Source organism: Lepidothrix coronata, unplaced genomic scaffold (assembly GCF_001604755.1).
Source record: "Lepidothrix coronata isolate B3197 unplaced genomic scaffold, Lepidothrix_coronata-1.0 Scaffold360, whole genome shotgun sequence".
In the NCBI taxonomy this organism is placed as follows: domain Eukaryota; kingdom Metazoa; phylum Chordata; class Aves; order Passeriformes; family Pipridae; genus Lepidothrix; species Lepidothrix coronata.
In genome coordinates, this window is record NW_016690540.1 from 133,543 (window position 1) to 145,711 (window position 12,169).

The 12,169-nt window shown below is 41.0% G+C and overlaps 1 protein-coding gene across 1 annotated transcript in view; it reads left to right on the forward strand.

The window, feature by feature from the left end:
- Positions 1–12,169, forward strand: part of FARS2 (phenylalanyl-tRNA synthetase 2, mitochondrial) — a 200,896-nt gene that overhangs the window by 125,076 nt on the left and 63,651 nt on the right. The window contains exon 8 of the mRNA XM_017838794.1: positions 34–185. Coding sequence (XP_017694283.1) covers positions 34–185 — 152 coding nt within the window. The remainder of the gene's footprint in view (positions 1–33; positions 186–12,169) is intronic.

The following is a 12,169-nucleotide window of genomic DNA, read 5'->3' on the forward strand; positions in this document are numbered from 1 at the left end:
TATAACAGTATGTTTTTTAATTTTTTTTTTTAGCCACTCAGCAGATATCCACCTTTGATCAATGACATCTCCTTTTGGCTGCCTTCTGAGGCATACTCTGAGAATGATTTCTATGATTTGGTTCGAACTGTTGGTGGAGACTTGATAGAAAAGGTTGTCCTAGTGGATGAATTTGCCCATCCAAAGTAAGTAAAACTTTTAATACCTCTTTCCTGTGGTCAGAATATAAGTGATTCTTGGGGCGTCCTGTGCAGGGCTAGGAATTGGACTTGATGATCCTGATAGGTCCCTTCCAACTCACCATATTCTATGATTCTATGATTTGATGAATATTTTATTTCTGTATACCAAGAAATTCTTGATTCTTACAGTGTTTGCATATTTCATTTTTTAGTTCCAAAACCTTTTCACAACAAAAAAATAATTATGCTTACTTAAAAAAAAATTACCTGTGTTTTGGTTTTGTACTGGTACTGAGTTTCTGATATTCAGACTATCCTAATATCTTGTGCTCAGTTAGTCACAGCAAGAGTGAACAACTGCCTTCCTCAATATGTCTGGCAGTGCATGACGCTCCTGTCCATAACATGTCTGATATTCTAGTCCTGCTCTTCACTGATTGACTGGTTTTGTCGTGTTCTCTTCCTTTCTTCTTCTCGTCCTTATACACTAGTAGACCTTTACTATAGATGTCAGAGCCAAAAATGGTTTGTTGCAGAATACTATTGCTGGTGTTCAACAGGGAGAAAAAAAAAAAGACTTAATTCCTTTTTTTCTGACACTTATTTATACACTGTTGAACAATCTCTCAGGTTTCAAAACACCTTATGGGTATAGCAGCACTGATATGACCATGGAGTGCACAGGGTACTTGTCTAACTAATACTAACAGTTGTCTCAAAAACTGACAAGTAACAGCTATTACATATGTGCTGTTTCTCAATTTTTTGTTTCCAAATCAAGAGATAGATAAGCTGCTAACTACCCAATTTTCTAAAACTGAGGTTTAAAATAATTTATCTTCTTTGAGACTTTTTTTTTAGTGCTGTAGAAAGGCAGATAATAAACCTACCTGCAGTGTTTTTTGAAGATGACAGGAAAATGCTTCATATTGTGCTCCAAAAACCTATAGGTTTTTTTTATTTTCTTCTTCATCCAGGAATTTGACCCTATTGTTCTATTGAATTTGATGTGTGATGCAGACCAGATGAATAGATTGTTCTATGCCTAGTTTTCATGGTGGTTCAGTGGATTTTTATTTTTTTTTGTTTTTTTCCTTTTTACCCTTTTTGTGTGGTGTTATGTGTTTCTGCTGCGTGAAGAAAGCGAAATGCGAATGCAATGGTCATCTGAAAGCTTTGAGTCGTTAATTTTTGCGTAGTTCTCACACTCACATAAATGGTATGTGCAGAAGAGGAATATAGGTTAGGGTAAGACAATAAGTACTATTAATTGTAAAGAACAACAAGACTGTATCCTTCAGGGAAATCCAAAAGCAAGTTTGTTGCATGTATGGATAACTTCATATTGTCACTTGGAGTGCACCACCGTGTCAGCACAAGTACATAGACATTGAAAGCTGCTCACGCAGATCCTGCTGAAAATATATTTGATTATTTTCTATCATGATGATAGAGTACAATCAACATTTTTAGTAAAAATTGGGATGTTGAACCCATTTCTGGAACTAACCTGTCCACTCATTCATGCTGAATGACATGACATGACTTGTTGCTGCTTTTTGTCTACATGCTTCCCAGTGATACCAAACAAGCAGTTATCTTTGTTGTTATAGTAATCCCTTAGGGGAAAATCCTACATTTAGTGTAAGCAGCTCTTCTAAGGCTGAAGGTTTGGAGAAATCTCATTCCCTGCTCTCTGAAACAGAGGCAGTATTATTCTGTGATTACTCTTGCAGCTTACTGGAGAAATCCAGATACACTGTGAGGGCCTGCCAGCAGCACTGCATCAGGCATGGCTCAACTCATAGGTTATTCTTCTCTTCCTTACTTAGAATAGTGTGCCATACTAGTAGAGTGATGAGATAGGGCCAGGATTCACTCCTCTGGATTTCTACTACGTGTGTTTTCTCCTTTGATATGCTTTGACACATCCGGAACGTATACCAGGGATGACAGATGTTCCTCTGCAAAGAATGAACCTCTGATACCCTCTGTGACTTTTGCAAATAGACGAGAAAGATGACTGCTCACTGAGAATTATCACACAGATTTAGGACTTTACTAGTATTGTTCTCTAAAACCGTTAAGCCCTCACTCAGCAGACATCTAGATATGTTTTGACACTATAAGGAGGAAAAACTTCTCACCTTCATGTCTGAAGAATTTGGGATGTGACACTAATGGATTACTGGTAAGTGACGTTGTAGTCCTCTTAGTTTGTTCAACTGCAACAGCAATAAAATAAATCTTTCAAAATGCCCCATTAAAAATCAGTGATTCCAAGGAGATTATCTACCACATTAAAAATAGAATCATAAATAAAGAGTGTAACATAATGGTTACTTTGCCCTGTCTCCTTAGAACAGGATGTGTGCAGATATGTAACTTTTGAGAACTGATGTTGTAAGCCATATAAGTAATTTTGTCTGATCTCTAAAGGCTTTGGAAGACTAACTCTTTGAAAAGAGTTTTCTACTTAGTCTTAATTCTAAGATAATCGTCTTGTTATAGGAATGATACAGTGGCTTCTTTAATTCAGTGTTGCAGAAAAGCTTCTGGGCACAGAAATTAACATAAGAGATCCTCAGTGTTGCTATGGATCTGTATACTACAGGTCGAGATACTTGTAACCATTGCATTGAATTTGTAGTGAATCAGCTGTGGACGATGGGAGAAAAGTGCCTAGGATAGGAAAACCTGCAGTGCTGCTGTTTTGCATATTAGTTACAAGCAGCTTAATAAGTTCATGCTTGTAGTTAATCACTTCTAGAATTTAAAATAAAGATTTTTTTCTTCATCCTTTAAAAATTCCAGTTTCATGAGGAATTAAGACATTTGGTAGTCTGACTTTCCTTCTTTAACCACCTTTCTTAGTTATAGGACTATAAAGATTGGAAACCAGAAAATGTTATACAAATAAAACTAATTTATAACACAGAAAGGGGTCTTTAAATTAAGATCTTTTATAGAGGCTGTTTGTGTGATACTGCGTAGTTGCCTTCTCTTTGGTTCAGAAACCTTTCAAGGTTTCACAGGGCTTCAGACTGATATCCATGCTCCAGTACATTGCAATTATGGTGTGTATTAGCAGTAAGAATGTATTCCTCTACAGGGAAAAGGAAAGGGGAGGGAAAAAAAGCATGAGACAAGTAATTGTTTAAACAAGGAAGAGATGCCTGAAATCAAGTAAATCAAAGTAAGTCTCGATTATCCACTTTGTAAGGTGATAATGTTGAGACAACTTTCAGGCACAGATAATTAAAAGATACGGCAGGAAGGAGTCTCACTGCTAAAAAGCACAAATTTAGGAGAATGCCAAGTTACTCTGCCAAGGTAATTAAGAGCCGTTCCAGCGTAAATGCATTTTAGGTAAACTTAACAAAAAAACCCGAACCAAAACCACAGCATTGAAGTAAACTGAGTAATGTGTAATGTGTGAAGAAGGCTTTCCAGAAAATAAACTTCCTTGTTTACGTTTGTCTGCAAAAATCTTATCTTCTTTTCCTTATAGTGGAAACTAGTTGTAATGGATGCCAGGATAGTGGGACTAGATCAGTCATAAAATCTGTCAAGCAGAAAGTTATTTCATATTGCAGTCAAATGGTACTTTGAGGTGGAAAGATAAGCATTCTCTACTAGAAAATAATGTACCAGCAGTAGTTAGAACACATCGACATTTCTGTATTTACCTCTATGGAATGTTGTCGTTCCTGGAAATTCCTGTTCACCAGTGCTACAGGTGGACCTCACAGAGCAAAGCGATCTATGTGCTCTGTTCCAAGCTGAGAACCAAGTTTTAGCAACTAGGTTGAGGTAGACAGCTTTTGTGTAAAGTGGTTCTGGGTCAAAGATTAACTGTTGGGATTCTCAGCAGGAGTCCCCTGATCCACAAGAACTTCTTCCTTTTTCAGCAATTCCAAACAGATCTGCCTATCCCAAATGCTCTTTATGAATCACAAGTGTCAAACTAAAAGGAGAACATGGACTTCCCAGGTGTCTGCAATCCCCACACACCTCCCCACATTACAGATGTGTGTCTGCACAAGGTATCACATGAAAGGAGATGGCCTGTTGGTCTCAGCTGTCAAACAGCAGCTGCTCAGGGGCTTTAGGTCTGCAGTTATACTGGGAAATCTGGGAATAGGGGATCCTTGAACAAGAGAGATGTGTCACCTGTGTGAAATATGGCTATTGCCTTCAGAACATACATCTGAGGGAGGGAGCAATTAGTACATGACACTGAACTGGTCAGAGGGTAATTCTGTCAGCTGTTGATACCTTCCAATTGCCTGTAGCATAAATGGCCATCACAGACAGAATGTGGTTGGGAAAATATCACCCAATTTTTAGGATATTCTGGGAATCTAAATGTTGCTTCAGGCTTCTCCTGTTAACACAGAGTGTAACTTCATTCAAGATGAATAACACAAAACATGACTGTAACACACCTGTTGTTCAGGTATATAAAGAATCACCCAGCATATATGAAAAAAAGTGTGACTTTGCTGAAGTGCCAAGGAACTTGAGTGAAACTGTGGTGGTTTTGGCAAGAACAGGAGCAGGGCATCTGTAAGGTAGGCAGAATAGAGAAGTATTCCTTTCAGTGAGCAAAACATTTTCCACAGTCCGTCTTGTGGATTTCAGCTATCTTACCTTGGAGTATTAGCTTCAAACAGACTTTCATACATTTGGTTGGTGGAACATATTTTTCTGTGCATGGTCTGTGAAATCAGTTCACTGTGACTTGCCTGAAGTTGTCCTATGCTGCATGAGCCATGTAACCAGACACTGGAAGGCAGTGGCTCTGTTTCTGCTACCTCACTGAATTATTTCCTTCAAATCCTTGGAGATCTTTAAGGACCTTTAAGCATTGCTGTGCAAATACATGATGAGTGAGGATTTGTAGCTGACATTTTTCCCTTTGGAACATTTTAGTGAACAAACATTTGCAAAAACAAAGAGAGTGTTTTGGACTGTATTGTTACTAAAGGAAGAAAAGAAAGTGAGGGTTTTTTCCCTTACTTTTTGCAATGGCTGTTTTATGCTCCATATCTTTAAGTTCAGGCCTTCTACTACTCAGCTGGTCTAAGCTGTCTAATCAATATCAGAAAGTAATCTCTTTTCAGTTGTCAAGACTTCTCCAATTTTGGAAAGGAAACAGGTTTAGCAGGGAAAAAGAAAGGCTGGCTGAGTGGCAGTCAAAAAGTAAAAAGGTCTCTGGCCACTATGAATAAGCAAATCAAAACTGCTGCCATGCAAAGAATCCCAGGGAGAGCAGTGTCTTGCATTTTGGTACACACCTGGCCAAAGTAATAGAGGAAATACTGGCTAGCCACACATGGTAGAATATGTGATAGAAGTGGCACAAGACATTGGTAACCCAAGTTGTCCCTGATGAAGAGGACAGAGAGAGTCCAGGGATGATACCTGTCCCCTACAATGCAGCACCACAAAGAGAATCCAAAAGTGCCAAGGCTGCTTATCTTTGCTTTGAGTGAGCCCTAAAAATGTTTTTTTTTTTTCCAGCTTAGCATGCCATGTCTCTCTTCTGTAAGGTACCTTCTGTAATCCCATTAGGTGTGATGGCCTCACATCCTCGTTCTGAAAAAGTATTTTCTGCATTTTGCTGTGAGGTTGTTTTCCTACTGGTCTGAGACCTAATTTTTTAAAGTTTGATACTAAAATTTCTCTTTTGTTAGAAAGATAAGGGAAGGAAGGAGGAATATGGCTCCACATTTTCTTTTGCAAAAAAGATACGTAGGTAGGCTGAAAAAGTTATACAAAACTGTAATCAAGATATGCACTGTGTCCTCAGTGGTACTTAAGAGGTAAATTTTTAATCAGAACAACTAAAAATACTCTGAAAAAGCAATGTGGAGACAGTAAGGGGGGAAAAATTGATTTGCTGCATTTTGACGGCTATGATGTTAAAAATATAAGTGGGGGATAGGTAAGAAAGGATTTATTCTTGCCTTTGAGTCAATTACTTGCACACGTCTGGGGTGAGATCTGCACATTTGTCACAGTCTGTTAAATGAAGTGAAAGGAAATGCATTGGCTGCTGTAAAGAAGTAAGGTAGGTGCATTGTGGCACCATCTTTAGAGACTTTGGGAGTACTCAGATGACCTGTGTCTCTTCTTTTCCAAGCAGTAAAAGGAACAGATCTGACAGCAAAGAGTCACATCCTGTTGACTGCTGTGTTGTGTCAAGGCATGCCCCTAGCTCCTTGTTAGTATATAGAAAATACAGTGTAATAACATAACTTCATTTTTATTGCCAGATTTTGCGCTTTTCCTTATCTAGATGGAGATAAAATCAAATACTTTTAGGTCTAGTGTATTTATTAAAGCTGGCTTGGTTTTGCCTTGCTTCTGGAACAGGTGAATTAAGCAGAATAATTCTTAAGTGCTTCTTTCTGCTAGTATTACGCAAATTAAAACAATCAGTTCAGTCCCTGAACACTGTGTTTTTCTTCAGCCTGAGCACTTTACAATTTGCTGAGGGATTCTTTGAGATTACTTTTAACTGCTGAACTGGCAAAGTCCTAGCAGCAGCTTCTCTGCAGAAAAAAACAACCCAGAAGCTGCTTTTGACAGTAGCTAGCAGAGGATCAGTTTTCAATTAACGAACTATGTTCTCCAGCTCTGGATTTTTTTCCCTCTCTTTTGGTCACATGAATGTAAGACTAATATTTTTGAAATTCATTAGCTATTCATGGGAGGCTCTGTCAGAGGATACTCATTCACTTTTGAGCCTTTCTTCAGATGTTGCAGTAGACCATAACTCTATAGTGGCTGGCTAAAGCACTACAGATGTACCCTCAATCCATCTTCTCTTTTCTCTTTCTTGTCCCAACCAGGATCAATGCCACCTGTTTTCTCTTGAGAATAAGAACCTTTTCTGTCCTTCCTGCTACAGTCATGCTGATTGCAAGGTCTTCCACATGTGTCATGGCAATGCCAAGCCACGAATACAGGCTGGGCAGAGAATGGCAGCCCTGCAGAGAAGGATTTGGGATGTTGTTTGATGAGAAGCTCCACATGATGCACCAGTGTGCACTTGCAGCCCAGAAAGCCAACTGCACCCTGGGCCGCATGAAAAACAGCATGGGCAGCAGGTCAAGGGAGCATTCTGCCCTTCTGCTCTGCTCTCACGAGACCCCACCTGTAGTGCTGCATCCAGATCTGGGGTCCCAATGTAAGAAAGAGTTGGTTCTGTTCCAGCAAGTCCAGAGGGGTGGAGCACCTCTCCTATGAAGACAGACTGAGAGAGTTGGGGAGGGTTTAGCCTGGAGAAGAGAAGGCTCTGGGGAGACCTTGTAGCACCTTGTAGTACTTAAAGGGGGCCTGCAAGAAAGCTAGAGAGGGACTTTTTACAAGGCTATGTGGTGATAGGACAAAGGGGAATGGCTTTAAACTGAAAGAGGTTGGGTTTAGATTGGATGTTAGAAAGGAATTCTTTACTATGAGTGTGGTGAGGCACTTGAACAGGCTTCCCAGGGAAGTTGTGGCTGCCCCATCTCTGGAAGTGTTCAAGGCCAGGTTGGATGGGGCTTTGAGCAACCTGGTCTAGTAGAAGGTGTCCCTTCCCATGGCAGGGGGATTGGAACTAGATCTTTAAAGTCCCTTCCAACCCAAACCATTCAATGATGATTTTATGATTCTTTTACCTTGTGGGCATCAGCTTAGAAAACATACATGTAGTGGAGTTTGCACTCCTGGTGTGTGTGTGTCAGCCATTCCCCTGTGTCCTAGACCAACCCAATGGCCAGTGGTGTTTCACACAGAATCACAGAATCAACCAGGTTGGAAAAGATCTCTGAGATCATCGAGTCCAACCCTGTCAACTAGACCATGGCACTAAGTCTCTTCATAAATACCTCCAGGGACGGTGAATCCACCACTTCCCTGGGCAGACCATTTCAATGTCTGATCACTCTCTCTGTAAAGAATTTCTTTCTAACGTCTAACCTGAACCTCCCCAGGCACAGCTTAAGACTGTGCCCTCTTGTCCTACTGCTGGTTGCCTGGGAGAAGAGACCGACCCCCCACCTCACTCCAACCTCTTTTCATGTAGTTGTAGAGAGCGATAAGGTCTCCCCTGAGCCTCCTCTTTTCCAGGCTAAACAACCCCAGCTCCCTCAACCTCTCCTCATAGGGCCTGTGCTCCAGTCCCTTCACCAGCCTCATTGCCCTTCTTTGGACAGTCTTCAGCACCTCAGTGTCCTTCCTAAACTGAGGGGCCCAGAAATGGACATAGTAGTCAAGGTGTGGCCTAACTAGTGCTGAGTACAGGGGCAGAATCACTGCCCTGGTCCTGTTGGCCACACTATTCCTGATACAGGCCAGGATGCCATTGGCGTTCTTGGCCACCCAGGCACACTCCTGGCTCATGTTCCACCTCCTGTTGATTAGAACCACCAGGTCTCTCTCCGCCTGGTTGCTCTCCAGCCACTCTGTCCCCAGCCTGTAGCGCTGCAGGGGGTTGTTTTGGCCAAAGTGCAGGACCCAGCACTTGGTTTGCTTGATTCACAGTTGGAGTGACCCCAACTACTCTTCAGGTTCTTCCTCTTCCCTGCCTTTTTTTCCTTTGAACAGCAGCTGTGTTGAAATAGCAACTCCATTCTCATAGCAACTCCTGGTGGTCAGGGACTTTCTGGCCAAATTAATTTAGAGTAAACACTGGGCTGCTCAGAGGGAGATGCTTTATGAAGACATATGGGTTCTGCTCGTGTCCCACCAGAGCCCAGATAATCTACCACCTGAGTTGGTGAGGTTTTCATCCCAACTGCCTAGAGGTTTAAGGAGCCTGGGCTTGCACTCTGTGTCAGTAACTACAAGGTAACACTGCCATGCTGATTGCTACGTGGCTTCAACATGTCTTACACTTCCCACTTTCTAGCAGTCATGATGCTCTGCTGTCCCCAACCAGGACTGAGACTGTCAGAGTTAGCTTTCCCAGATATCCTGCAGAGTAACAAGGACATTCATGAAGCCCCGGGTAGCCATCTGGTAGGTCTTATTTTTTTTTCAGGAAACTGAACTGAAAAGCTTTTAATTCCTCCTTTTCCTCCCAACAAAAACATTCCAAGTTGTAATGAATATAGAGAATAATTGAGTAAATATGCACATGTATTTTTTTAAAAAAAGACTTCTTCAAATATTTTAGAAATTTTGAATTTGAAACACCTCTGTTCCAGCTTCTTTATAGCACCTACTGGATGAAGTCAGATAGCAAAAATGAGCATGTTCTTCTATAGCACAAGCCAGAAAGTACTGTTTGATATGGAGGTAGACCTTTTTAGTGCTATGTTTATTATCTCTACATGTGCAGACTTGCAATCTGTCTGCATATCTTTGTTAGGCATCCTTTTCAAAAGTATTTAAATGCCTGGCCTACAGTTTTTGAATTCCAGTGGGGATTCAGATTCCTTTGGGTTGCTTTGAGAGTCTCCCAAATAGAAGTTCCCTGCCAAAATCAGAGAGTGTAATGAAAAACTATGAGAGGAGTGACAAGTGGGACAGAGAAGTCTTTCCTGTAGAAAAAGCAAGCACTTGAACTGTTCTGCCAAAAAAAAAAAAAAAATTAAAAAAATCTTGCCTTATACAAAAATCAAGTGAGTTCTGTGACTTATATCTTTTTACCCAGCTTGTGATTGCCAGTTCAGACCCCTGATGCCCATGTTTATTTGAAGACTATCTGGTTGAATAAAAAAGAATAATCAACAGATGGGGAAAGACAGACTCCACCTTCTTTCCTGTCCTCGGATGTTCAGACAGGCACCATGCAAATAGCTGTTCTTAATGGGTTGCTGTTGAAGTCTAAGGGTTCCTTCAAACCACTATATTCAAATCAGTTGTGGGGCAGACAATGTTCTGCTTTACTTTTCTTGGCTCTTCAGAGACTTCACCAAGAGAATTGTCTTTACTAACTGAAAATAATTTACTGTTAATGAGCTTCAGTAGGAGTCCTGTTATTCTTCTTTGGTGGGAGCCTGGTGGCTAACACACAGGCTTGTGGGAGGGTCGGTATTCAAGAAAGGAAAAAGATAAAGTAACCACAGATCCCATTAGAGGGTGGGGGGAAGCACAGCCCTGAAAGTGTGATGTATCACTAGTGATATTCCATAGGAAATGTAATCACCCTTCACAAGTAATGCGGAGAGACGAAAACTTAAGTACGTGAGCCACACAGAAGACAAGTGTCAACTCCCTTATGTGTTCAGGCAGACACAGAGGATAGACTTGCTGTATAGAAAAGGGATAGCTGGAGTCACAATGAATCATTTCTAAGAGGCTGCTCGGCTGAAGAGCTTAACCTTTCTTCATCATGTCAACCTGAAGTCAGCCATTCACCACCAGTTCTCAGATGCAGCCCAGAAATCTTTGCCACAATTCCCAGAGCACTTCACAGGAGGCATCACAGGAATTAGCAGGGTGATTTATTGACAAGCAGTGGGATGGTGAAAAATGGCTAAGGGAGTCAGCTACCACAGGATGCACGAGCGATAGCAATAGGCTTGTGAGTGCTTCTGAATTCAGAGAAATCCTAGTGAATTGCTAACCTTGTAGACCAGAGGTTGAGACTACTACTGTGCAGAACTGTTTTTCATAGTACGTAATTGTGATCATATTAGAGTTCGAGAAACATTGCAATGGCTGTGACTATGTCAGAGAGAGAGTGAAAGCTTTTGTAATCACCTTTGTTAGAGGTGAATATTGTTCCTCTCTTTCTACTCACTGAAATAGTTTCCTCTGCCTATGCTGCCTTTGCTCTGACTCTGCCTGATGCTGCCTGGGATGCTGATTGCTCGGCTCTGCTTTCCACCTGGGGGTGGGATGCCATACTCTTCCCCTCTTTTCTTGATCTCTACCTCTGCCTCATCCATTCTCCCATAATAACACTGTAGCTGGCCATCGTAGCGGAGCAGGCTAGGAAGTCAAGATGAACCAGTCCTGTCAAGACCTCCAGTGATGGATGCCTGTGCTGCAGGCTAGGAATCCCTGCAAAGGAATATGGGTGGGGGACGGAAATGCGTTTTGGCTAGGTGTCAGATCTGTACCTGAAGCTAGTTTTTCTTTAATACAATAGATATATCCTTCATATAACTTTTGTCCCACTCCTCCTAAATCAGTTTTTAAATGAACTTTAGTGTGACAGTGTGGTATGCTTGTTTTCTGTACTGTCCTAGCAGTGTGAAGAAGCAACATATCTGTAGCGGATCCCGAGTTTCTCTTGAATTCTTGACTAGAAATCTGCATGGGAAGGTAGAGATGGTTCTGTTTGCTTATATCTTACAAGAATCTTCCTAGCCACAGAAAGCAGCCACTGTACCAAGGCAGTCATACCACGCATTTCTTGGGATGATGAAGGATCTGGCTGTCCTTTGTGTGTTGAGAATTGCGTGTGTGTGTGCCTGCACATATTGCACTCACAAGACTTTCTCAGAAGAGTACTGAGGGGGATAACATGGTGGCCCAGCCTCTAATTCTTAGGCTAGGTTCAGCCAAACATACATTCTGTAAAGTGGCCAAGATGGGAGATAGGAGGAAAAAGTCTTTATATGCTTCCTAGTACTGCTGCCCAGAAAAGTGATGGATTTGCACTAAATAATTAATCCTGCTTTTTATATTTTATGGATCCGAAATATATTTTTGTAGGGACAAAACCCCTATAGCTAGGAAGTATTTCTTAAACTGAGTGAAAGCATTAAGTAGTTTAAAGGTTGCTTATCTCCATATTGGAAAATGTCAACATTTAGGCTGAGGAGACAAGATTTTCTTTAATTTCAGAACAAATAAATGTCAGCGTTCCTGAAGCAGATCACACTGTCTTTCATTGTTTTTTGTGTTTGATGGATATTTTATTTTAACCTACCAGTTAATTTTAAATAACTAATTTTAAAAAATTGTGGCCAAGTTCTATCAAATGCTAAACATCCTCATCTCTTGGTAAATTGAATAGAAATTGATGGGACTGCACAACC